Below are 25,996 nucleotides of genomic sequence, written 5' to 3'. Positions count from 1 at the left end.
GGGCTGTGCAACAGCAGGCTCCATTTGCTCCTTCATGGCACAGGGAACACACTGGCTTTGCACTGCTCTCCATCCTGCAGTCCACTGTGAGCCCTAATCCCCGTTTTCTCCCAATGACACACACACACACTGCTTGGTTAGATCAGTGTTATTTCTCTGTGCTGTTTTTAAGAGCTTGTCTGGACAGAATCTTTGTCAGTAGGACAGGGGGAACTGGGATCCTAAGGGATGGCTTTCTGGGTATGGTGGGGCTGTGGGATGCTGAGCATTTTGAGGAGGGGGGTGAAGCAGGGAGTGTTAGCAGCAAAGCCTGAAGAGTTAATTTTGGGAGCTTACAATACCCCTTTCTTTCTCCTTTGGCTGCCAAGAGAGCATGTGGAGGGAGAGGAGGGGAAAACCATCTCTCCCCTCTGGCAGGGCAGCAGTCCAGGACAGGGTTTACTGAGCACCAGCAGCTTTCCTTCTTCTGGGCTGGCAAGTCCGTTCAGAGGAGGCTGGGAGCAGGGCAAAGCTGGCTGCTAGCTTCTCACCACCTGCTCTTTGGGACTGTCCTCCTGCAGGTCCTCCTCATCTGACTGCACCACGGGGGTCTCAGCCCCCTCCTCGCTGGTGTCCAGGCTGTTCAGGTCCGTGGAAGCAGAGGACGTGGAAGAAATGCGAGATTTGCTCTCAGCTGTGTTAGGCACTTGCAGGGTGATCTCCTCTGGGCACTGGCTGGCATCTGCCCCTGGAGAAGAGAGCAGTATGAGAACGAATGTATGCTGCCTAAGCTTTATGTGTGGCCCTTCCAAGATTCACTCCTCAGTGATCTGTGCATTCCTGACAGCTCCCCATGTGGCTACTCCAGCCATTCCCCACCCCACACCCCCGGCTTGGCTCAGGGCAGTTGCTGCACATTCCTTCCCAGTTTTGGCAGTGGAGCCTCTTCCATCTTGCCTGAAACACAGCTCAGAGCCATGCTGCATGAGGCTGTTGGCTGCAGCAGGGGAGGAGACTTTTCGTTTGACCTCACTACAGTGTGAGAGTGGGGAGAAATGTGCTGGCACCCCATGCTTTCCCTGCACACCCTCCCTGATGGAGGTTCTGCAGCCTTCCTGCTCAGCACAATGGTTCTGCAGTGTGGTGGGGACCTTGGGAGTTGTGACAAGGAACTGGCTGCTCCAGAGATGCTTCGGGACAAGGGAATTTGACTCACAGACTCTGAAAGTGACTGGACTCTTCTGTCTTCTGCAGCACAAGGTATTTACAGGGGTCTGTGTGTCTGGGCTGTGGAGGTGGATGCTGATGTGGAACAGCCCAGTATGAGGTCCCTCCAACTTCAGAGAGCCAGCACCAATGTCTGCCTTTGGGTGGATGTGGATCTGCCCACAGGGTGACTGGGGCTGAGGAATGAGTCAGTGTGGACACTGGGGGCAGGAAGGGCTTCCAGTCTGGCCCTCAAAGGGCTTGAGACTGCACATACCTGGCAGAGACCCAGCAATGCTGCTCTCCTCTGTCCCACAGCCAAGAAACACATCCACAGTGTCCTGGTCTGACAGGTCTAGCACATCCATCTGTTCCAGCATGTCCACATTCACCTCCATGGAGGAAATGCTGCCTAAGGGGGCTGCAGAGACAGAGGCCAGTGAAAAGGTGAGTGATAATGCCAGGCAAAGGGCACCATCAGTTCTGTGCAGACAGGAACAGGACCCTGAGGTGGGAGACCAGCCTTGCCACAAGGAACTGAATTCTACCTGCTGGTAAGAGGTCCCAGGAAAATAATGTTTCCTTAAAACATCCCTCTGGAAGCCCCTGCTGTGTCACTGCAGTCCTTGTCCCTGCTCCAAAATGCAGCCTGCCCAAAGCCAGATTCTACAGGGTGCCAGCCTGGGTACCCATGTGCCTTCAGTTAAGGTGTGTGAGTAATCCACTGCACGCCCACACACAGTCAGTGTGCTCCCATCTTGGTTCAGGACATGCATGTCTGTTTAGACTGGGGATGTCCCAGCAATCTCCAACCCCTGTGTCATTGCCCCCTGATACAGCCCCAGCCCCATGCTGGTGCCCACAGCACATACGTCTCCGGTGCTCTATCTGCAGGTGAGACATTGGGAAGAAGAAATCCACATCATGCTGGAAAACCTCCTCAAAGAACTTCTGCCGGTCCCGTAGCTTCAGCTGCTGCTGCTGCTGCATTTGCTCTGCATCCAGGTTCCGCTGGGCCTGCTCCATGTCGGCTGGGGAGAAAAAGTGAGGAGAGTTGGAGCAGGCAGGGCTGTCTGAGCCCTTCTGCCTGTCCCAGCTCACACTGCTTGGTTGCGCTGGATGGTTGGTTGTTCCCTTCTGCTCTGCTTTACCAGCACACGTTGATTTAGTCACCATGGATAGATGTTACACACCAGCATGTTATACACTCCAGCTGTGCTGGAGCCTCACATCCCTCTCCTGGGGTGCAGGGCAGCCAGGAGCTCATAATGCTTTGCTCACAGCTGCTGAAGGGAGTTATGGAGGGGGAAAGGGAGCTGGTGTGAGATCAGCCATGGTTTGCACACTTTCAAGTTTCGGTTTCCCTGCTACCAAACAGAGTGCTGTCTGTGAATGCTAACGAGCAGGGGAACTCCCAGGGTCAAGAGCTGGCCTTAGTGCTCCAGGTTTTCTGGGCTTAAGGGTATATAAGGAATAAAAGGAAGCAGCAACCCAGTCTCCCTTGCCCATGCACAGCCCTGGCCATGCACACCCCCACCACCACCATCATTATAAATGCAGCCATGCCCACGCTCGCAGCTCCCACTCACATCCCTGCTCACATCCCCACGCACAGCCAGCTTGGCTTCTGCCTGCACAAACATTTTCATTCCTGTAATTCCTAGCACAGTTCACTGCCGGTGCCCGTGTCCCCAGCTCATGGGAGGGAGAGATGGGAGCCCTTGGGCTGTATTTGAAGGAGCTTGCTGCAGCTCTGGTCTTGGTAACTTCCTTTTGGGCTGGGTACCCAAAATAGCAAGGACCCAAGTGGCACAGAGAGGCTGTGGCTGGTGGCCCCAGCTGTTCCCAGGCTGGTGTTTGACCTCAGCCATTCCACATTTCCTCTCTGCTGCACTTGGCCCAACCAGCACAAGGAACATGTGATTATTGGAGCAGGCAATGTAATAACCAAGGAAACCAAACAAACATCCTGTGCTCTGCCTGAGCACAGCCCAAACCCTCTGCTCCTTCAGGCTGGGAAGGAGGGAATGGAGGGAGCAGCATCCCCACCCTGTCTGGCAGGAACAGGGGCAGGGGCAAGGGCAGCAGGGGAGCTGGCTGCCAGCAGCATGGAGCAGCACAGGAGCCACGTAGGAGAAGAGTGGTGAGCCTGGTGGAGATCAATGTCACATCTTCCTGAGAGCTCTTCCAGATGCTTCTCTGCATCCCGTTTCTAGGGCATCCTTAAGTGAAACCCCATCATCTGCAGGTGCCTGCCTCGACAGGCTGGGCTGTGCTGGCAGCACCACGTGGGGATGCACTGTGACTCAGGGCGACTCACCACGCACTCTCTGGATGAGGCTCTGGTCCTCTTCTGGCTGCTCAGCGTCCTCCTGCAATGCCTGGGGCAGCAGGCCAGGCTGCCTGCAGGGGTCTTTCCCTTGGTGTGTCTGACCAAAGCACTGGTGCCTGCTCTGCTGCTGAGGCTCAGTGCAGGGCCCAGGATGGTGGTGCCAGTGAACCTGTCCTCCCAGGAAAGCAAATACCAGGTGGCTGCAGCCCGGTGCCGCTGGGGTACAGCAAAAACCTCCGGCCTCCCTGTGCCAGTTGCACAACAGAATGGAGCCAGGGACAAGGAGGGGGTGATCAAGGCACCAATTATGGAGCTATGTCCCTTTAGCAGCTGGCTGTCCCAGCAGAGCTGTGCTCCTCAGCCCAGCTGTGCTGAATCCATGACAAACTGCCGGAGTTCACCACACCGATGAGAGCCCATCGGGTTCCAGCTGTAGGGAGGCTGGGCTCAGGGCAGAGGCTGTGCTGGCTCCAGAGTTCAGGGTGACAGACCAGCTCTCCATGGGACGTCTTGCCAAAGGGATCTCAGTGTGGGGGTAAGGACCAGTGTCCACATCCTTCTGCAGTGCAAATACAAAATAAAGCAGAATGCTCTCGGGTGCTCTCCCGAGTGCCATGAATGTGGCTGATGGGGCTGTTAATGCTCTCCCCGGCACGTGACCGATACTCGCAGTAAGTGTGCTTGGGGAGAGTGTTGACGGTTGCTGGTGGCAGCATTCCTGTGGGCGCCAGGGTTTCTCTCGAGGGAGAAATTAGCAGGACCTGTTTATGAACTTGTTTTCGAGCTCTGGTCGGGGAGCTGGGCACGAGCACTGAGATCCCATTATGTAAGAAACGCCGGCAGCGGGAGACAGCAGCTGGGGCCGTGCTTGGCCCTGCCTGACCCGTGACCGCGGTGAGAGCCGGGGATGGAGCCTTCCCCCCTCTCGGGGCTCTTCCGGGCCCAGGGGCAGCGAACAGCCCTGCTAGTGTGGCTGCCCCTCGGCAACCCCCGCCGCGGAAATAAAGGAGCGCGGCGTTCCCTGCCGCGGTCCTTCCCCATGTGACGGCCGGTCACACTCCGTGGCTGTCAGTCGAGGGGATTGTCTCATCCTGCTGGCATGTTCCCACCGCGGGACACGTTCGCACACACAATGCGGCCCCTGTGCACCGTGGGGGATCTGTCGGTACCTGCTGGTGGCCTGGCTTTTATTACTATTGTCATGGTTATTCCTCCAGCCCGCTCAGCCGAGGGGCTGATCAGCATTCAGAGCCAGGCTCTGCCCCGCTGGCTGAACCGCCCAGCGCGGCTGCGGCGGCTCCGAGCGCCCCGCTGCCTTCAGATCCTTCCGGCTCTCACGGCTTGGAGAGGAACCGGGGCCAAACACTGCTGCAGAGTTTGGGCGGGCAGGACAGGGCAGGATCCCCCGCAGGAAGGGCAGACAGGGATTTCCTTCTCACCTGCAGCCAAGCAGATGGGCACAGGGTGGGCTGGGAGCGAGAACGATGGTCCCATGGTTCCTCTGCCCTGCCAGGGCACACCGAGGAGCCGCCACCCCTCGCGTTGTGTGGGCTCGTGGCCACGCTGTGGTGGGGAAAGACGTGGGAGGGTTGGCTGAGAGGCAAAGCTCTGTTAGCTCTCCCATCCACACCTTCACCAAAGCAGGCTTGGGAGAGGAGCAGCTCCTGGGATGCATTTTGGAGGGGGCAGGGGCCAGACACGGCTGGAGGGTGCTGGGAGTACCAGCTCAGGGTACTCGGAATGTGCTTTTCATCCCTCATAGTCGACGGGATTCCGGCACACCCCCCTCTGTGCCGGTAAATAGGAGGGGTGTGTTTGGGTTGGGAGAAGGGTTGTTAGTGAAGGCACAAGGCCAAGAGAGGATGGGAATGGCCTTTTCTTGCGGCCACAGCTCTTCAATGTCTTGCATGGATTTCGAGGGATTTAAAGAAGGTCCTGAAAAATAATATGGGCTGTGGAAAGGAGCAGCAGGTGCTGGGGAGGTGAGCAGAGTTTTAGTAGGAGTTTGCTCCAAGCACGGGTCAGTTCTCTCATGAATGAAAGGGCTGGAGTAAGTTGGCTTTTGCCCTTTCCCCTGAGCCATCCTGGAGTCCAAACCCCTGACTCTGCTCCTCCAGAGAAGCCAAATATGCCCCTCTGCCCCCAACTTGCCAGAATGAGCCTTTCCCCCCACACCAGGTCTGCGAGGAGATGGTTGTGGGGGGCAATGCAGCTCCTGAGCTGTCTCAGCATCATCTGGGAGGCCGTGCAGAGATGACAAAGCCTTTCCCTGTCACTCTGCCCCAGCACAACCCCTGCGGAACAAGGATAACTCCCAAGGGCTTTTAGCTCCTTCAGCCTTGGGAGAAGCGGCTGGCGAGGAGAGCTGAGAATGCCCCAGAGAATCACACAGGGTCAGGCCATGCAGAGATGGGATGCTCAGACTCCGGCTGCCTGAGTTTTAATGCCCTGCACAGTTCTCCATCGGCACGTCTGAACCTCGTGTTGCAGCACAGCAAAAAATAACCATGGTCCTGATGAGAGGAAATGCACCAGGCGAGTGCGAGGGAGGCAGTGGTTTTGGCAAGGGAAAAAGTGGGAGTGGGGGGGGAATGGAGAGAAAGAGCATGGCACCTCGTAACCCCTGTGTGTGCCGTGGTTTCATCGCCTGCACTCCTCCGAGCGATCTCCAAATCCCCTGCGTCTCAGCACTAAAAATATCCTTCCCTGCCGCCCGGAGCTCTTCCCCGGCAGAGGCTGTGTCATAAGACCCTGCTATTTGCGGGGCCCTGCTTCCTTTCACGCGAGGAGAAGCATGAGAACGGGGAAGCGCGGTGCCCGAGGCACGGCAGGCACGACCCGGGCACGGTGCCTGGCACGCTGCTTCTCTACAAGCCCCGCTCCCCCGACTGCCGCTCGCCCTGCCGCTCGCCACTGAGTTTGCTCTGCTCATCATCCTCAGCCCTGCGGGCACGGGGACTCCTCTCATTCCGGGATTCACGGGGCTCTGAGGGCTGCCGATGCCACTCCAAAACCAGCCCGTGACCCAACAGGCTCCCGAGCTCTGCCACTTCCCAAGCAGGTGTTCCTCAAATCCCCCTGTTCCCCGAGCATCCCCGTCCCAGGCACGGAGCTTCCCGGGCAGCCCCTGCCCTAAAGTAGCCGGGCGGCGGGGCCGGCAGCAGGTTGGTGCAGCGAGGGGCGAGGGAGCGGCCGGGGCTGGAGGCTCGGAGGGCGGCATGTAGGGCACAGCCGCTTTCCCATGGGCATCAGGTGTGCGCTGCGGGGAGGACGGAGGGGATGTGGCACCCGCGCCCTGCCCGCCCGCCCGGTGCGGTCCCCGCTTCCATCCCGCGGAGCCCACCCCGCGGCCGGCACTTACCGGGCAGCCGCCAGCTGCGGCTCTGCGCCCCGGGCCCCGACATGCGGCTGCTGTGACCGAACCGGGCCGGGCCGGGCCGAGCCAGGCGGGGGGACGGGGATCAGTGCGGGCCCCCCGCCGCCGCCGCTGCTCTCCCAAGCCGCGCTGCGGGGCGGCGCTCGGCGCGGCACGGGGCGGGACCGGCGCGCCCTTCACCGCCGCACCGCGGCCGCGCCTCCCGCCGCTGCCCCGCGGGGATCCCTCACTGCCGCTGCCCAGAGTCCGGGGTCTCCGGTTCACAGAAAGAAGCAGACCCATGAAGAGTCCCCGGCCTCCATGGAGAGAAGGGTTCCCGTGCACGGTACCCTGTCCTCTGCGGTGCCGGGACCCATGGAGTGTCCCCATGCAGGGTCCCCTGCAGAGGTCCCTCCCCAGCAGAACCGCCCCAAGCAGAGATCAGCGCCCGCAGTGGTGTGCTGCAGGTGCCCTGCCCCGGCAGGAGCTGTGCCCCGCCTGGCAGGAGGTGGGCAGGGGGAATCGGGGGAGGCAGGGGCTCTGCTTGGGCGAGAACAGTTACCATTCATGCTTGCTTTTTCTTTGCTTATCTTCTCAAAATGGCCAGCTCACGCATTCCCTCGGGAGAGGGGAGAGCGTGATATATTGAGGGGCCCTCCCCATCTCAGTCCTGGCCTTGTGAGACCCCTATCCCTAGCAGACCCCACTCTGGGATGCTTTCTCCCAAGTCCAGCCCTGCACATCAGGGCTGCTCCTTGGCAGAGCCAAGGACTTGGCCGCGGCCTCCTTCCTGTGTCTCAGCAGGGTGAGTCAGTGCCTCGCCGTGCCCAGCGCCAGCTCTGCCCGGAGCCTGGTCACTGCCAAGCCGGAATGGGGGACATCCACTGCGCCCTTTGCTGTAGTTGGCAGAGAGTTTCCAGTGTCTGTGGTGTATCCCGCCTGTCCCGTCCTCAGTGTGTTCCTCTCACTGTCTGCATAACAAAAGATAACTGGGTATTGTTTGTGTCCCGGCTCTATTTTGGCCACTGTTGCTTTGCTGTCTCCCCTGTGTCTTCCTGCTGCCGAAAACCGGCTTTGTGCTGGGTACCCGGAACCTGCACCCTGCGGCTGGCTTCAGCTTTCACGGTGGTTTTGAATTTTGTCCACATAAATGTTTAACCCCATCCATAAGCACTCCCAGTCCTTCCTGCCTGATATTTGTGGTATGCCAGCACTGCGGTTTGGGGGGATCAGGCTGGTGTAGCATGAGTGGGGGCTTGTAGTCTCTGAGCAGCTGCATGGCCAAATCTCTGCTGGGACCTGCATGACCAAATCTCTGCTGGGTACCTGCCGGCGCTGGCTTCTTCACAGCTCCGTGTGGAGTCCGGGCAGCATCGGCACGGTCCCTACTGCCCCCGTGCCCTGCCCTGGCTGGCCCTGCCGCTGGAGGGCCGAGCAGGCAGGGCCGGGGAATTAGCTCAGGTCTCTGCTATGTGACACGTCTGTGTCTTTTGGCACCAGCCGCTGCTGGGAGGCGTGGAGCCTGTTTGTGCGCACACGAGTTTCCGGAGCACCCCGAGGTCCCCAGAGCTCGCTGTATCCCGAATCCCCGCTGCGGGGACGGCACATGTGGGTGCTGCCCGTGCAGAATGACACGTTCCCAGGCCCCTCGCTGTCGTGGCCCCTTCATCCTTGCCGGGAGGGCGATGGAAAAGCACTGATATCATCGGCACCGAGCCTGACTCATCCTGGCTCTTCAGCACAAGCCGTGCCGCTCAGCGGGGCACACATTTTATTCCAATTAAACCATTGTAGGCAAGCCAGCTCTACATAATGATTTTTTTTTTTTTTTTTTTTTCCACTCGTAGCAAAGCGTGCCTGCCCCGGGCCAAAAGGTTAGAGGGGACAGAAGTGGCGCTGGAGTCAGTGAAGAGTCTCCACTTCTGATACGGAGCCCTAAGAATAATTCTTGTCAGAAACCTGCAGGGTCTGTCTCGGCTGCCGCAGCATCCCTGCCTCCCTTGTGCCTCCAGTACAAGTTCACAGCCCTGTCTTGTGTCAACAGCCCTCGCCCTTACCGCGAATGCCCAGGGTGGAATGTCACCTCTTCTCCCCACGACACGGAGTCCAGCTCCAGCCAAAAGACCCCAAGGGGGGGCAGCATCAAAGTGCCCCTGTCATTGTGAGAAAATGTAAGGTGACTTGTTCCTCCTGCCCTTCCTGCTCAGGTTTTTCCCGTTTATTAGAGGTTTGGGAGGTGAGTCAGGGAGCTGCGGGGTGAAGATGGAGATGGGGAGGAATCGGCAGCTAAGGGAAAGGAAAACCAGTTCCAGGCTCAGGTGAATCACTTGCTGGTAAAAATACGTCGTATTCTCTGGGAGGCGTGAGTGGATGGAGTAGCTGCAGCTTGACTCCATCAGAAAATTGTGGAGTCGAAAGAAAAAACAAGGCAAGGCAAGGCTGCTTTTCCAGTAAATGAGGCGATACATTGCAAAGGAGCAGCCTGCAGCCGGCAAAGCTCCAGCAACCCGTGGTCCTGTGGCTCCCTTAAAAGGGGCGATTTTAGCCTGGGACAGCAGGGAGACAGAAAAGCCATAAACACCCTCAAAGGAATGTGGCTGCTGAGAAATAAGAATCTCTGCAGGCAAGATGAGGTGGGGGGAGCCTGGATGGGGTTTGCAGCACCACTCCATGCCTGGAGCCAGCTGGTTCCTTGGCCATGCCCTGTCCCGAGGAAAGGACCTCTGTCCCTGTGTGGTGCGGGGGGAGGCTCTTGCCAAGCCTCGGGGATGTCATGTCCCCACGTCCTCGGGGCCCATGCCATAAAGACATCCCTGCTTGCCAGCTGCTGACACGGGAGCAGGTAGAGCTGGGAGGTCGTGTGCAGGCAGCAGGACACCAGCCTCGGCAAAAGAAGGAGCAGACAGGGGTGGTAGAGGGTGCCTGTCCCAGAGGAATTTCCTCTTCATCATATCCCACTTCTTTACAGTTTGAGCTATTCTGCACAGACTTTGTCCTTAGTGCCATGGAGCAGCCCTGTGTCCTGGGGCATTGTGCAGGTTCTTGGGAAGAGCCCTTGGGGATGGCATGTCCCTGCAGGTAGTTGTGGGCATGTGGTGACACCTCTGGGCCAGGCTCTCCCCTGCATGTCCCAGGCTGGTGGCAAATGGGACGTGCATTAGTCAGTAGCCTGACTGAAATGACCATGGTGCTTGCTTTTCTTCCAGGACTGATGAAGATGCAGCACTCCTCTGTAAATAAATGTTGTAGTTCATTGCTTTTGTGGATCTTTTGTAAATAAATTGTCTTTGGTTTTCACACCCCAGCTCTTTTTGCATTCGATTTGGGTACATGCAGTGTTTGCAAAGTTGTGGTTTCCAATTGCTCTGGGTTCCTGGGGCTGGAGGTGTCTGGGTGTGGTGGTGCCGGTGGCCCAGGAATGAGGGTACTCATGCACAGAGGGGTCCCACTGATGATCCTGGTACTAGTAGTGTTCATGGGCTGGTGCAGAGCAGTATCCCCAAGAGCAAAGCTGTCACCAGCAAAGAGAGGAGTCTGACATGACCAGCCTCCACAGCAATGCTGCCAAAGAAGGCAGGTCACTTTCTGTTCCCCTTCCTGCTGGAGCCAAAGGGATTCCTGGAGCAAGAGCTGGGATCTGGCCACAGACATGAAAACTCCCAATTGATGGCACAAAGGGCCATGCAGCCTTGGGAATTGCAGAAGCCAGGGTCTGGGCAAGTTTTAGAGTTGTAAGAGCTGATGTTTAAGGCTTTGACCCTTCAAACACTCTGGGCTTTGCTTCCCACCCTTCATTGTGTTCTCCTGTGCTGTTCAAGAGACTCAAGCCAAGTGAAGAGGTCCTTGCCCTGCCCAGCGTCCTGCTGCTGGCAGCGGGCACTGTCCCATGTCCCCGACTAGTGTCACGCTTGGAGTGGGTAGCAGAGCTGTGGTGGGCAGGGGGTGGGAGCCTTTGGAGTGAGGATGCTGGTACTGGGACGCTGGTGCCTGGAGGCGGATGCCGACTGCGAGCAGCGGTGGGCGCTGGCAGAGTCCCGGCAAGATCCGGTGCAGGGAGGTGCGGAGCTGCCGGATGCTGGTGCTGCGGGGTGAGGGGCTGGGGGTGCCCCTGGACTCTCATTAGTCTCGGCCCAGCCCCCTCCTTAATTAGCCGCGGCCGAAGCTGCTCATTAGCGGCGACTGGGGACGGGTGCCCTCCCCGCGGAGGCGGGAGGGAGGGGAGCGCTGCCGGCCCCGGTGGTGCGGACACCGGCAGAGGGAGCGGGGCTGCAGCCCGAGCCCGGCGGAGGGATGGGGCAGCGGCGGGGCCCGGCCGTGCTCCTCCTCGCCCTGGGTGAGGGGATGCCCGGGCGGGGGGGTCGGGTGGGGGGACTGGGCGGTGTCTGGGGGGTCCGCGGGGAGGGGGCGATGCCATCAGGTGTTCCCTTCTTCCCTCCCTCTCTCTCTCCCTTGGTCCGGGCGGGGTCGGCTCTGTTCCTCCGGCAGGTCCCCCCGCCGGTCACTATCCCCCCCCGGGCCGGGGGTGCCGGCGTGGGATGGCAGCCCGGGCTGACTGCGCTCGGCTCGCCCCGTGTCCGCCGGGCCCTGGGCAGACCCCGACACCGCCGGACACAGCCGGGGGGCGGTGAGGGCTCGAGGCTGTCCCCCGAGCCGGGGCACCCCGGGGCGGAGGTGGGCTCTGTCCGCACAGGTGCCGGTGCTCACCTCGCCCCCGGTGCTGGCAGGGCACCTGGCCGGGCTGCTGGCAGCCGGACCCGCCTGCGCCGGCGCTTACCGGGGCCTCTCGGACTGCGTCCTCAAGCTGGGGGACAGCATGGCAGCGTACGAGGAGGAGGAGGGCATCGAGCTGCAGGGGCTGCACCGAGTCTGCCGGTGAGTACGGTGCATGGCCAGCCTGGCTTTTGGCATTGCCTCTGTCTGAAGTCTCCTGCCCTCCTGAGTCCCGTGCCTGCACACACACGTGTGCTTCACACCTCACTCCGGTTTCAGATAGACACAGTGGGCTTCGTGTCTCTGTCCGTCCATCCATCCATCTCCTACCTGTCTCCCACTGGAGTTTGTATCCCTGGTCCCTGGCAGCAGCTCCAGCCCCCAGCTCTGGTCCCATCAGACCCTGCATGCCCACAGCCAGGAGGAGAGGGGCTGGAGGGACCTGACCCACTCTGCACCCCAGGAAAATCTCCCCTGGACCCCAGGTTTCAGGCAGTGGTCTGCCCCAGTGCCCAGCACTGCCAGGAGCAGCCTGCACTGGGCACCACGTGCTGCCCAAAACAAGCTTTATTCCTCCCTGTCTAGACCCTTCATCCTTGGATTTGTCCCAGCCCTGGTTTGCCCGAGTTTGTAGTGATGCCCTAAGATGATGATATTGGGAAGATGTTAACTTTAACTGAACTGGAGAAGAGCTGGGTAATGAGGGGTGGTGTTGGGCAGGTTTGGAGGAAGGTCCAATTAAAAAGCACACGAGCAGAAGCCACGAGGTGGATGTAAAATGTTTGCAGAGATAAATGGAGCCAGCTTTGTGTCTCCAGAGCAAGCTGTGGCGAGTGAACAGGAGTTAGAAGGAAATATAGACAGTAATGAAGGGAAAACCCACGAGTCTGGAGGCGGTGGAAACCCGGCAGAGCAAGGTGGAGGGCTGAGTGCCCTGGGGTCACAACTTCTGAGCTGCTGGAAACCACCCTGCAGGCTGTAACCTGCTCTGTATTCCACTTTCTCCAGGAGACAGACTGGATCAGGATGAACAGCCTCTTTGGGGCCTGCCTGTGGGTGGGTTGAAATAGGAACTACTCTGGTTTGGACGGAATTGACACTTTTGGTTTGTTTGTTTGTTTTTAAAGGAGGCTTCTTGGTATTAGGAAACACCCAAAGAGAAAACACCCAGCCCATGCTACTGCTGGAGGAGCAATTATTTTGCTGAAGCTCATGTGAAATGTGTGAGCTGAGTTTTTCTCACAGCTCAGAGGCACAGACCATTGCTGAACAGGTCCTGGGATCTTTCCTGGTAGGAAGCTGATGATTTCTCAGCTTCCAGGAAATATTTCTGAATTATTAGCCCTTGCTCAGCCTTATCCACTGCTGCTTGCATTTCTTGCTGTGGTCCCCTCTCCAGGAGGGTGGGTGAGGAGCTGCTGTGGGGGCTGGTGGTGTCTCAGCTCAGTGTGCAGCACTGCCCCAGAGCTGGCTGGACAAGGTGCTTGCCAGCAGCCTGCCTGCCTGAGCAGATGGGGGCTGTGAAGGCTGAAAAGCCAGGAATTGCCATCCCAGCTGAAAGCAGATCTAGGCTGAACCTGCCATTCCCCTTCACTTTCCCCAAGCTTGTCTTGCCTGCAGACTTGGGTCAGGTTTAACTCTGTCAGAGCTGCCTCCTGCTGCAGATTGGGAGCGACCACTGAAGGTTGCCAGGGTTGGCACCAGCTTTTCTCATTATCTGAGGACATTTATTCTGCCACAGTGACTCAGTTTAATGAACTCCCTCACAGCTGGCATTCTGACGTAAGTCTGGGTCTAAGTAAGCAGAGTGCTCAAGTTTGCCTGCCTGCACAAAGTGCAGGACAGCACCGTGCTGTCCTTTTCAGGTGCACAGTGTCCCCTCTCAGCCAGCTGGGCTGCTTCCCCTTCCTGATTGGTGGCATGTGTGCCTGGTGTGTTGGCAGACACAGGGAAGGTGACAGAGCAATTGCTCCTGCCCTCCAGACTCCTGTCTTCCAGCTTGCAGGGAGCTGGGCATGGTGCCCAGCTCATGTGGGACAAGACACCAGAACAACTCCTGCTTTATTCCTGCATCACCATGGGTTAGCTCTGTCTGTTTTGTCTTTTCCCTCTGGTACTCTCCAAAAGCCTCTTTCCACTAAACAGCTTCTACTTGTGAAAGTAATACCCAGCATATAAATGGAGATGATTCTAATGAGAACACAGTGAATAACTCCTCCTGCCCCTGCCCGTACCTTAGGAAAAGCTGTGACAGCCTGTGGGAGCTCTTGTCCTTCTCCGTGCTTTGTGCTTCCATTTGCCCTTGACTCTGCTTGGAGAAAGCTGAGAAAGTGATGAATGAGATGTGCTGGGTCTTTGTTTGCAGCCTGTGTGAGATACTCAGGGAAACATTTGTTGATGGAAAATAATGGATTTTATTGACTTCAAGAGAAAAGAGGGGGAGGAAAAGGAATAAATAATTTCAGCGTTTTGAGGCCTGGAGTTTTAGCCAAGAAGCTCTGGCATATGATGGAGGGGATGAATAATCTGGGCAATTTGTGCAGTACACGAGGGGTGTTGCTGCTCAGAGGGCAGGCTCAGGGCAGCAAGGCTCTGCCTGGCATCCAGTGCTGTGGGAATGCAAAGGGACTGACAGTGTGGTGTCTCTCTGGTTGCAGGTATTGGGATGAATTCCACACCTGTGCCCTGACAGTGCTCTGGGAGTGCCAGAAGGAAGCAGCAGCTGTCTGGGAGATGCTGAGAAGGGAGTCCCGAAAAACCAAATTTCAAGGCAGCTTGTTCGACCTCTGCAGCCCCAGCATGGCCCAAAGCTTTGCCTGGACCCATGTTCCCAACATTTCCATCCTCAGCATCCCCCTCATCGTCACTTGGCTGAACTTATAAACTGCAGCTCTCTGAGTATCCCAACAAAAGTGGTGGCAGTGTGTGGTGTGGCATCTTTCAGATCTGTTTTCCAAACCTTTGAGGAATACACTGTGTGGAGCTCAGAAACTCCTAGCTCTATTCTGCACCTGTGAGACATGGAAGAGCTTGGCAGCATCTCCAGGGTGTTGACATTTCTCTGTAATTTGCAATAACTCCTGTCCTCTTCTGCCTCAAGGCACAGGCACAGATCTGGCTGTTGGGAGACTTGGGAACTTGTAAATACAGGGCACAGGATTTGGGGAGAAATGATAAATTCTAGAAAAAGGATGAATGCTGGACACTTCTGCACTCTTCTATGGCAACTGGAAGGAAACCTGTTTACTTTGCTGACTCTCTCTACCAGATCAACTCCCCAGGGTTTTAATTTGGGCACTCAAAACAAAATGGGTATTTTTCCCACTGCTTCATGAGGTGCAGGGGATGGTGCCTGTCCTGTCACAGGCTGAAAGGAGACCTTACTGCCCTGTACTGGCCTTTTTTCTTTGAGGATATGTTAAAACCCCTGCTGAACAATAATCACAGTTGCATGACTTCTCTTGCACACATCTGAATTCCTGAGTAACTTCTGTGTTATGTGTAAATCCCTTTTCTAAGGACAGAGGTGAAAAACATCTGGAGGGAGGAGTATCAAGCAAGGAGGACAAAAGGGATTTATAGCAACTCTTCTGCTTTAATGCTTTCCCCAAGGTACCTGTAAGCAGCTGTGGATAGAAGTGTGTAATTCCAGAGAATTAAAGTTTGTTGTAGAGCCAACAGCATGGCAGAAGTTATTTGTCCTGGCTCTTGCTCAAAAGCACAGTCTCCTCTTGTCTCCTTTATGGCTCAGAGTGTTGTCAGTTTTGCAGCTTCAGTACAAGCATGGAAGTATTTGGAACTGAGAGGTGTTTGCAAGTGATTTCTGAGTATGTAGGAGAAACACAACAATATTCTGGATTAGCCCAAGGCAGTCTATGTTTTCAGGATGTTGATGGATCTCTATGCCCTGCCTGGCTGTACAGGGTCATGGGATGTGTGCTGACAGTGTGAGCAGGGAAACCAGGGCCCTGCTAACTCCCAAAGATCCTTCCAGATGCATTCCAGGCAAGCTTCTAGAGCAAAGGATCTTTTTCCTAACAGTGGTGTTGGGTCACGCTGCCTTCCCCTGGCACTCACGTGTTTCTCCTCTTACACTCGCTATCAACACTCTGCCCCTGCAGCAGCAGCAGGAGATAATGAAGAAATTGGCGCAAATTCCAAGAAATAAACCAGGGCAGAGCAGCTGGTGTTCAGACAGCCCTTCTGTGCTCGAGTTGTTACTTATATATTCAGTACTCAGCATCTGGGGCACAAAGCCTTAGGGTGAGCAGTGGAGAAAGGGTAAATCAGAGCATGGTAAAACCTGGAGTGAACCACTCAGGTGCTTAATTCTTACTCCAAACCAAGAGCATTGTTTGCTCTTTGATCCTGCTCCCCCCTTACCTGTTACCTCTTGTGGCTGGAAAACGCTGAAGCAGGGGAAAATCACATACAACCAAGACTGGAGTATTTTGGCTGTAAATCCTGTACCTATTCTTTGTTTAGAACAGCTATTTAATGCATTTAGGAAAAGAAGTTAGCACAGCCCCCATAAAATCCCATAACCCTTGCCTTTTCTTTGAATTTGGCAATTCCTCTCTTAAAATTTTCTACGTTGAAAGCTTTGGGGAAAAGGAAGGTAAAATTATCAGATCTGCAAGAAATCTTTTTGCAAAACCATGGATGCAAATGGCTGACTGCCACTGTCTCTGAGAAGAGCAGGTCTTGGGACATATCTTCCCTGGAAGCAAATCCCTCAACTATTGCACACAAAAAACCCCGCAAAGATTCATTAAGAAACAAAGACCATCTGCCACTGTTCTGGTATTGGGAGCAGATTTTTTTTTTAAGCCAAAGGTGCTTCTAAATCTGACTGAAAGCATGTGAGAGAAAACTAGGTCTCACAGTATGAGAGTGATGAGTTTCCTCAATCAGTATTTCATTTTTAGCAGAACTTCCTCTATGACTAGGACAATTACAGTAAAAGTCCTTTAAAAAAAAAAAAAAAAAAAAAAGAAAAAAAGTGCTACACATATTCATTTCTTGTAGGCAGTCAGCAGCCTTTCAGAAAGATTTCTGATCCTACAGCATACTTCATGCTGATGCAGTGCAGCTCCTGGGATGTCCTGCAGCCTCAGTGTTAAAGCTCCATTTGTCAAGGATTCTCCTCATAGCTTTGCCGTGAGTTTCTCCAGATACAAAGCTGTTCCCAAATTTCACCCCTCCAGGGAAGCTGCTGAAGTGGTTACAGCAAGTCTTGCATATTCAAAAAGAAATGGGTTAAGTGTCCCTTAGTCCGAAGTTTTCACCTTTGTTCTTACAGGGGAACAAAGGTGGCAGCTCTGTTAATACAGACCCACAGCAACTCTGGGAGCAGCTGGAAGAACGTGGCTTTGTCTCCTTGTTCTCAAATTCACTGTAATTAATCTTTAGCTCCCACTTGCCTCAAGAACAGCCCTGAACACAGGAGCTCACACCACGCTTTGGTGTGGTATTAATCCTTAAAGTAAACCTGCAAACCTTCCCTGTCCCTGCAGGGCTGGAATGTTCTTTCTCAAGTACAGCACCAAGAAGCAGAGGACAAAATGACCCTGAAGGAGTCTTAAAACATGACTAACAGCTTACCAGCGCTTGCTACCCCAAGGCAGCACTGCCCTCTGCTCCAAACCCAAACACAGGCACACTCCCTGCTCCTTTCTGAGGGAGATACTGGCACCTACTGGAGACCAGTTTACATCCAGGCTGATGTGACTGGGAGAAAGGCAAGTATCCTTGTATATGAAAAATGAGCAGATTTTGAGAAGGGATGAACTGTCTTGCTGCAGGGGCAGCCCTAGGAAGTGACCTCAGGGTGGCCCTCCAGCCTGACTCCTGCCCAGACAAACACTTGTGTAATTTCATCTTTCTGAAAGGCTTCTGCTGTTTGAAACTCTGCTTACAGGGGCTTTGGTCAGGAAGGGCTCCTGGTGAAATCCCCCAATATGGAAAGTGCTGGTTACCTTTTTTTTAGACAGTAATCCTCCTCTGGAGATCTGCTGAGTATGTACAGCAGCAGGATGTCATCCTGCCCCAATTTACAGCGTCTGAATGTGAGAGTAGGGATGGTAATACAGCTCAGTTCCCCAGTAATAAAAATCAAAAGAGCAGCTTCAGAGAGTTTATCAGTCTCACATCATCGCACCACTTTCCAACAAACTCAATTAGCAAACAATTTATGCAAATTAAATCTTACAAACATTTACATAAAAGGGAAGTTACTGCAGCAAGATGCTGCACAGGAGAAAAATCTGTCTCCAGACCTGGCTTTGCCCTTGTTTGGGATTGCACAACATGGCCACTCCTCAGTGGAAACCAGGCAGGATTTGGGGCTGCTTCCTTGGGCTGATGGATCTGGAGGAACCACCCAGCTCTGGACCCTCAGCAATCAGGGGATGTCCCTGCCTGGTGAAGTTTATTTGAAGGGTCTCTAAATATGTGAGATATAACAGCAGTTTCTTACTTAACATCGTGTCTACCAGGCCAGATCTGTTGCTAGACTGCTGAAGCCTGATGGGAAAGCCCATCCAAGGGGGAACAGCATCATGGCTCCAGGACCCTTTTGCAGGTTTCCCCAGGGCAGCTGTAGGCTCAGGCTGGACATAGGGAGATCCTGGACTGCTGACATTCCCTCTGAAGTGGGATTATGCCAGCGACTCCCCAAGACAGCACTCAAGGATGCCTTCCTTTCAGAGCAGAGGTATGAAATGTTTATTGTAGGAAATTTTATGTGCTCCAGACAGTGGGCACCTCACAGCCAAGTGTTCTCTGGCTGCAAACTTCTGTTGCCATGATACAGACACTTGTAGTATTTCTTGAAGTGCTCAGCTTCCCAGGAGAGCCGTAACACTCACAGCAACATTATATTTTTATTATTACAAAAGATTTCTTCAGCAAACTGCTGTCTGTCACCTCTGTGTATCAAACATGGAAACAGCAAACAAACCCACCTAACGTTACAGGTTATTTAGTGTCTCAGCTGGTGATTCAGGTAAGTACAACTATTTTCTTTCTCCCCATCCATTCACTTCCTTGACTCTTCTCCCAAGCAAAACCCAAACAAGTCACAGATTGGAAGCAGCAGCTCCCAGCCCCACTGTTCACCATGCCAGCTCTGGCAAGAAGAGCTGATCATTGTTACCCATCCAGGGCACTCCCACATTGGTCAATTCCAAATGCTCCTCACGCACCAAGTTTTGCTACCTGGCTTTTAACAGTCTCATGACTGAAGAGGGCATGCTCTCCATACAGTCAGTTTAATACTTTGTGTTAACAAAATAAACATGTGCTCCTCCCCCATTGTCAGCCGATGCCAGAGGAGATGTTCACACTCATGCAGTCACCGAGGTCCAAAACAAAAAAATCATAAAGTCTAAACAGACCTGCTGTGCTTCTTCAGGGATGATTCTGAGGCATTGGATGCATTGTACTGGGAACAATGACAGAATGCAGCATGTTGTTGCCAGAGGCAGTCTATACATTGGATTTGGGGGTGGAGTTGAGCGGGATCTCCCGCAGCTCTATTCTCATGCACAAGTACTCCCCGATGGCTGCCATCAGCGCCGTGCACACCATGTGCACCAGCCACCACGTCAGCGTCGAGGGGAAGCGCGAGTTGTAGATCCAGCAGCCCAGCAGGTGGAAGAAGTGAACGGTGACGGTGAAATCCAGGCACTGCTTCCCTCGCCGGATGAAGTACAGCAAGCCCAGAGCGCTGCAAAGTGAAGACAGGAGGTTAATGAACTCCACCAGACCTATGGAAAAGGAGGTGCAGCAACTCATTGCTGATTATGTAGTGGTTTTAAAACTTCTTCAAATATTTTAGGAATAGGTTGTTTCTGACCTCTTTCCTTCAAAACATTACCAATGCTTTTGAACTACATGACAGCAGGAAAATGAGATTTTAATGCAGAGAATAGGCAGGAATTTATAGACTATCACCTCTAGTAATCTCTGTGCAGTGGCAAAATACATTTGTGTTTATAGATCAGTGTTGGCTGAGATTTGTTCATTCTAACTTTTAGCAAAATCTCCCACGAAAGCAAATCTCATTCACAGCTGGGAAACTGAGGCAGTGAAATGAAATTACTTTTACAGGTTCTAGAAAGCCAAGAGTCAGCAGTTCCCCACTGCCCTCAGCAGACATCCTTAAGAAGACACAGGGATTTTGGGAGATATTTGGAGAGAGGCAGTACATCACACTGAATTCTTTTACAGCTTAACGGGACAAAAAGACAAGATGCAGGTGCTCCAGCTAGCTGCAGACTTACCAGGTGAGAGCATTGAGGATGAAAGCCATCATGGAGAGCCTCCCCGGCGGGGTTGAGAAGCCTAAAATCTACATGGGACTATTAGTAGGAACCCGCGGCACAACTCACAGCCCGAATCTCCCGTGGCACAGCCCTGCATGGACCAGGATCTACAGAAGGAGCTGGACATGTCTGTCTGTCTGTCTGGGGGCACCTACGGGAAAGGGAAAGGTCTGGTTCTTGTTTAGGGGAACCACCTAAACTGGGGGTGGACGGTATCCATACTCGGGTTATTTCTAGGAGTAGGGGAGCTATCTTTACACCAAGAGGACCTACAAAGGGTATCTCTCCACAGGGGTACCACCTGTACAGGACACCTGTCTCTGTATGGGAGCTACCACCCCCATGCACCGAAGTGCTGTCTCTCCCCGCGGTACCACCTATTCTGAGGGAGGGCTTTACCTCCACACTGGGGCACCCACACGACACAGCAGCTCTGTGTACTGGGGGGCTGCTGCACGGGGCAGGGGAGCTCTGCGCCCACACCGGGGTGCTCCCAGGGCGGTGGGCAGTCCCTAACACCGGGTGCCCGCACGGGAGCGGCGTCTGTCTCCCTCAGCAAGGGCCCCCCGCTGCAGGGGCCTGCGCCCACGGCGTCTTCCCGGGGCGTGCCCTCACCTCGTCGCTGAAGACCTGCTGGAGGGAGGGCCCAGTGCTGCCCAGTGTGCCGAGGAGGGCGAGCCAGAGCCCGAGCGAGCTGTAGTATCCCGCCTGCAGCAGCACCATCTGCGCCACGATCAGAGCGGGGTCCCACACGTAGCTGCGGAACTGCGCCGCCATCGCCCGCCCGCCTCCTGTGCGGAAGTGCAGCCGCCGCTGCGCCACAGCGCCCCCTGCCGCGCGGGAGGACCCAGTGAACCCCCGAGCCGCGCCCACTGCCCCGACCCCGCTGAGTGCCGAACCCGACCCCGCTGGATACCGACACCGCTGCGTTCCAACCCCGCTGGGTCCCGATCCAGATCCCGCTGGATCCCAGCCCGGCTGGGTGCCGATCCCGCTGGATACCGACCCCGCTGGGTCCCGACCCCGCTGGATACCAATCCTGACGCCGCTGGATCCCGATCCTGATCCCTCTGGGTCTCGACCCGCTGGGTCATCATCCCGCTGGGTCCCGATCCCACTGCACCTGACCCCGCTGGATCCCGATCCTGACCCCGCTGCCCCGACCCCACTGGATACCGATCCTGCTGGATCCCGATCCTGACCCTTCTGGATCCCGATCCCCAGGATCCCGGTTCTGACCTCGCTGAATCCTGATCCCTCACGACTCCGACCCCGCTGGATCCCAATACTGAACCCTCTGGATTCTGATTCCTATCCCGCTCGATCCCGATGCCAAACTCCGCTCAGTCCCGATCCTAACCCTGCTCGATCCCGACACCGCTAGATCTCGATCCCGATTCCGACCCCTGCCCGCTGCCCACGACTCCCAGCTATGACCTCCGCCCGCCGGCCGTCTGTACCCAGTGTCCAGCCCCAGTTCTGTCACATCCGCCTGCCAAGGGCGTCCCCAGCCCTGTCCCCTGCCCTCGGTCGGTGCCTTCAGTAACCGCTGAAAGGACACAGAGTCCCTCATGCTGCCCCGTACCCCTTCTGTCATCTGCCCTTGGCTGCGGGGACTCGGTTTGGTGACCTCAGTGAGCCTCGGTGTTTGCCTGGCTCCAGGTATGAGAATTGTCGCTGTGTGAATAGTGAAATTCCCAAGGCTATGTGGGACAACAGAGGATTTTAAAGATAAGGCTTCTCCAGCCCCGTCCCTGCCCATCTGCACTGTGTCAGTGCGTTCAATAACTTGGCTGAGCAGCCCTTGCTAAAAACACAAATACCAACCATACAAGAAATTATTGTCCCCGGGTATTTCCTTTCATTTCCAGGCCCATTCCCGTAGGCGCTGAGGCTCTTGGCAGCTGCTGCCCAGGTGTGCTCGTTTTAGCTTTAGGCCATCGGGTACCAGGATATTGTTCTGAGCCCTGGTATGCCCTGACAGCACCTTTCCGTTACAGGGCTGGATTGGTTTTTCTGGGAGGTTTCTTCTGGTAAGTGCTGATTTCTTCTATTTAGCCTCACGAAATGGCCAGGTGCCAGACACCCTCGTGATCCATGTACCCCTTCTATGATCAGCTCCTGGCTGCTGGGACTCTATGTGAGCTGTCCCGTTTGCTTGGCTTCAGGTGTAAGAATTGTAACTGACTTAATAGCAAAATCCCCAAGGCTGTGTGAGAAAACGGAGCATTTTGGAGATAAGATCTTTTCTAGAAAAAGGAGAAGAGGCCCCCCCGGGGTGTTTCGGTGAACCTTGCCACAAGAGTCGTTTTCACCTGGAAAGGAGAGGAGAAGGAACAAAAAGGGGAATCCAGGTTCTATGGGAGGTGGTAGGCTCACATCAGTCGTGGGTGTGGAATATGCTGGCGATGGGAACTCTGATTATGATCTCTGACAGGCTCTCATGACGTTTTTTCCATGCCTCTTATGGGAAGTTCCCTATGCAGCTTTGCTGTATGTTTTCCTTTCCTCATTCTGTGAATTTCTGTTCTGTGCCAGGTTAGACACAATTTGTTCCCTGTTCCCGGACCATCTCCTAGGAAGTATTGTGCAAGGCAGAGGCACATGCATGGTGGATGTGGGCCACTATTGCCGAGTTCTCATTTAGGCCTTTGGAGAATTTATTTTTGCAGAAGCTCCAGCCTTACCCAGTGCAGAAACGAACAAGGGAAAATCCCAGCCTTGTCATAGCTGTCTGCTGCCAACACATTACTGAGCATAAATTGTGACACTCAACACTTCCTCTGTTAATTCTTGGTAGAAATCGGTTTCCTTTCCTGAAATCTGCTGTGTTTGGCTCTCAGAAATAGGCAAGCCATCGCTTTCTTTTATAGTTCCTCATAGGACTAACTTTCCTTTGCCTGCAAAAAAATTTTCAGTTTAGACAAAGCTGACTAGAACTCCAAGCTAGTGTAAGGTAGGACTGTTGGTCACAAGATGCAAGCCGCTGTTTTGGGAGGTGTTGACTTGAATTCCTTTGGAATTTGAGGCTCCTCTCTGCTTGGTTTCTGCCCTGTGACTGAAGGCACCGAATAGCCACAGCAGCAGCCGAGCTTGAGATGTGATTTGAGGCTCTCTCCAGCCCTGGGCAGGCCGAGTCCCCATCTGGACATGGGGAAGTGCTGTGACACTAAAACATTTGTGCTGTGACTCAACTGCAGCCCAGTTTGTGAACTTGTTTCCTGTCCGACTTTGTGACAGCATCTTTTATGGTCATGTTTGTTTGTTCCTGCTCCTGATTTGGCTCTCTCTCCTCTCCAGGCTGCTCCAGCATAGGGGACTGTCCTTCTCCTGGAAAAGAGGGTGTTCTCCCTATGGGATGCCTTGCCCCACACCCCTGCTCTGTGGAATATGGTTTAAAGTGGACCTGGAATCAAACAGTATTGGGGAATTAAACTGCTTTTTAAATTTGTCTTTTCTTCCTCTTTAGTTTAAACAAAAAGTTGGAGACAGCTATGAAGGAAATGTGTTACAGAGGAAAAGGATGTTGAAACAGAGACCATGGTTTCTAGGATGCCACAGTGGATGTTGCTTGCCTGACTTCTGGTTAGAATATTCTTTTTAGCCAATGACTGTTCTGTGTGTGCCACCTGTGTGTTGTGAGTAGTGGCAGGTGGAAGGAGAAGTGGCAATATGCCCAGGACACAGCAGATGACTTGAGGGTGTACCCAGATCACATGAAACTATTGTGGTCACTTCTTTATCAGGAGTGTAGAAAAAGAATACCCTATTTAGCCATCAATTCTTTACATTAAAAATAACTGTCTAGGATGGTATTGTTTTCCTCCCCAGGAATTGTGCCCTAAAACAGGAAGCTGTTTATTTAGGTGATCTGTATTTTACCAGCTGGTGTACAAAGGGTGGTGCTGTCTGAATAATAACTTTGCTGGAGTTCATTTCCCCCTTGACAGAAAGGTAGAAGTTGTGCTAAGGTCACATTTGCTAAAGGGACAGCAAGGCTAAGAGTACATATTTCCAGAATAATTCAGCACTAGGTGGCTCAAACCATAGGATGAGAGTTTTCAGTTGCTCCTCTTCCTCCACCTATGTGGTGAGCAGGTGTGTTTTTCCAGAGTTCAGTGTACTGAATGGACTTTGGAAGTTAAGATTTTTTTAAACTCTACTTAAGGTTTCTTTTTTTCTTAAGAATCCTGCTCTAAGGTCTTTTGTTTTTTAAATTTGCCTGTAGTAACTGGGCTGAGCTTGGCTGGAGAATCTCTTTTCCTGATTAATGCAACAGAATGTATGATTGAGCTGTCTTGAGGACCTTCTTAAGATTATCTAGACATTTCTTGGTGTGTCACGTAAAAGTGTGATTCCCCTCACCATCCAAATGTGTTGTATTTGGACACTCCATTCCACTTCCAGCATGTTTGTGTTGTGTTGGTGACTGACAGCTGTTTATTTTGATTTTCAACATGAGAGTTAGGTAATCCTTCACTGTTGAACACTAGGTTAGGAACAATGGTGGCCAGCCTGTGCTATTTCTCTGCCAATCTGTAATTTTTACTTGGAGAATACAACTGACACACCTTGAATGTGAGAATTAATTTCCCAGAACTAATGTGTTTCTCCACACGTATTTTAATTTTATTGTGCATCTTTCCCTTGTGGTGAAGTTTCAGGAAAGGACATTTCAGTGGTGCAGTTTTGCTCTCTGGGCCCAGTTGTCCTGTTGGCCTCTCTGAGTGCCATAAACCCACGGATTTTCTGCATTGCTCCAGGGAAGAGAATGTCAGAATTTTGAAAGAGAACACTTGAAGGGCAAAATGAAGGCAGCTGTTCTATGGCCATGAGTTTACAGAACCATATTATGATTTTTATGACTGCATTTTCTCTCATTCTCTTGAGACACAGTCACAGAATATTTCCATGTGTTTGAGGAAGGGAGGTGGATCTACAATGTAAAAAAATATCATAACTAAAGTTACAGGAATTTGTTCTCAAGGTTGAAAAGTACATTAGGGATCAGTTTAATTTTTTCTTCTGTTTCCAGAAGCCCAAGTTCAGTTTGCCTGAAGGACTGTGCATGCAGGTGTGACACGGACAATGTGTGTGGTCCCTCTACACAGATGGACTCCTCTCCATCCTATCACAGCAGAACTTCCCTGGGAGGGAAAGCACTGTCCTGTGCCATGCAAGGGGATTATTTGGTGGAAGGGGTATATGTGGAGGGGTTCTGAGCTTGACATATTGTGCTTGTTTGGAGAGGAAGTTAACAGGTGAGTGAGCAATATTTGTAGCCACAACACAGAAAGCTGGTTTTGAAAGCATCTTTGTGGTGGCTGCTTTACCTGGAAGGACGTACAGTGAGGTCATGGCCACATGCACACAAATACAGGTGATGTTTAGAGGGTTTGGGGGCATGGAGTACTTCTGGCTACCTTGTGCTGCTGAGGCTGTCTCCTGTCTGGCAGATGTCATGGTATGGATCACTCTTTGCACATTTAACTCAATCTGTGTGCTCTTGTTGCTCATCATCTACTGTTCTCCACCTCTGCTGAGTGTCCAGAGCTGGAGATCTATAGGAACTGGGCTCCCATCATGGGCTTCATCCCATGCTGGGCTCACCAGCAGCGATTTTTATCAGCTCCTCTGTGATGAAGTGAGGGTAATAAGGAAGGGTAGTAACCCAGCACAGATCTCTCCCTCATGGCCTTGGATGCTGAGGTTCACTAAAGGGTTAGTGACACATGGCTGTCCTGAGCAGGTCAGCAAACTCCCCCACAGCCTGCTCCAGGTTGGTTCCTACCATTACCCACATGTGTGCTGTCTTCAGATCTTAACAGTTTTTTTAAGCCCTGAGCAGTACTCCTTGTCACTTCATATTATGTCAACAGGCTCCACAGGCAGCTCAGCATGGTGCTGCCTGGAGATCCCTCCTGCTTGTTTGTAGGCACAGTCCTATCACACACTGAGGACATGTCTGGATCTCAGCTCACACCCTCTGCAGCTGTTTATTCCCAAAGGAACAGGCAGTTGGAAAAGCTGCTTCACTTTAGGGATCTTTTTGGTTGGAGGTGGGCCAGGGGGAGGCTACAAGTTCTC

The 25,996-nt window shown here is 53.8% G+C and overlaps 3 protein-coding genes across 5 annotated transcripts; 1 reads left to right on the top strand and 2 right to left on the bottom strand.

Moving 5' to 3' along the window:
* Positions 1-133: 133 nt before the first annotated feature.
* Positions 134-7,066, bottom strand: DBNDD2 (dysbindin domain containing 2). The gene is made up of 4 exons (XM_056507161.1): positions 6,879-7,066; positions 2,058-2,216; positions 1,463-1,606; positions 134-727 (listed from the first exon to the last, which is right to left on the bottom strand). The coding sequence occupies exons 1-4, from the start codon at positions 6,919-6,921 to the stop codon at positions 519-521; spliced, it is 555 nt and encodes a 184-aa protein (XP_056363136.1). The 5' UTR covers positions 6,922-7,066; the 3' UTR covers positions 134-518.
* A 4,041-nt stretch (positions 7,067-11,107) lies between these two features.
* Positions 11,108-17,619, top strand: LOC130261225 (neuritin-like). Its single transcript, XM_056507209.1, has 3 exons — positions 11,108-11,205; positions 11,597-11,744; positions 14,240-17,619. The coding sequence occupies exons 1-3, from the start codon at positions 11,163-11,165 to the stop codon at positions 14,463-14,465; spliced, it is 417 nt and encodes a 138-aa protein (XP_056363184.1). The 5' UTR covers positions 11,108-11,162; the 3' UTR covers positions 14,466-17,619.
* An 85-nt stretch (positions 17,620-17,704) lies between these two features.
* On the bottom strand, positions 17,705-21,377 carry SYS1 (SYS1 golgi trafficking protein). Of its 3 annotated transcripts, none has more exons than XM_056507206.1 (4): positions 21,347-21,377; positions 20,525-20,739; positions 19,868-19,935; positions 17,705-19,311 (listed from the first exon to the last, which is right to left on the bottom strand). In XM_056507206.1, exons 2-4 carry the CDS (start codon positions 20,684-20,686, stop codon positions 19,071-19,073), a joined length of 471 nt encoding a protein of 156 aa, XP_056363181.1. In that variant the 5' UTR covers positions 20,687-20,739; positions 21,347-21,377; the 3' UTR covers positions 17,705-19,070. The 3 variants fall into 3 exon arrangements, with proteins under 3 accessions (XP_056363181.1, XP_056363183.1, XP_056363182.1); XM_056507208.1 differs by lacking the exon at positions 21,347-21,377 and adding an exon at positions 21,270-21,338; XM_056507207.1 differs by lacking the exons at positions 19,868-19,935; positions 21,347-21,377 and adding an exon at positions 21,149-21,286 and having other exon boundaries at positions 18,448-19,311.
* Between the last annotated feature and the right edge of the window lie 4,619 nt (positions 21,378-25,996).

Source organism: Oenanthe melanoleuca, chromosome 20, assembly GCF_029582105.1.
Source record: "Oenanthe melanoleuca isolate GR-GAL-2019-014 chromosome 20, OMel1.0, whole genome shotgun sequence".
Classification (NCBI taxonomy): Eukaryota; Metazoa; Chordata; class Aves; order Passeriformes; family Muscicapidae; genus Oenanthe; species Oenanthe melanoleuca.
Note: the sequence above shows the minus strand (reverse complement) of the source record. Positions and strands in the feature narration are given on the sequence as shown.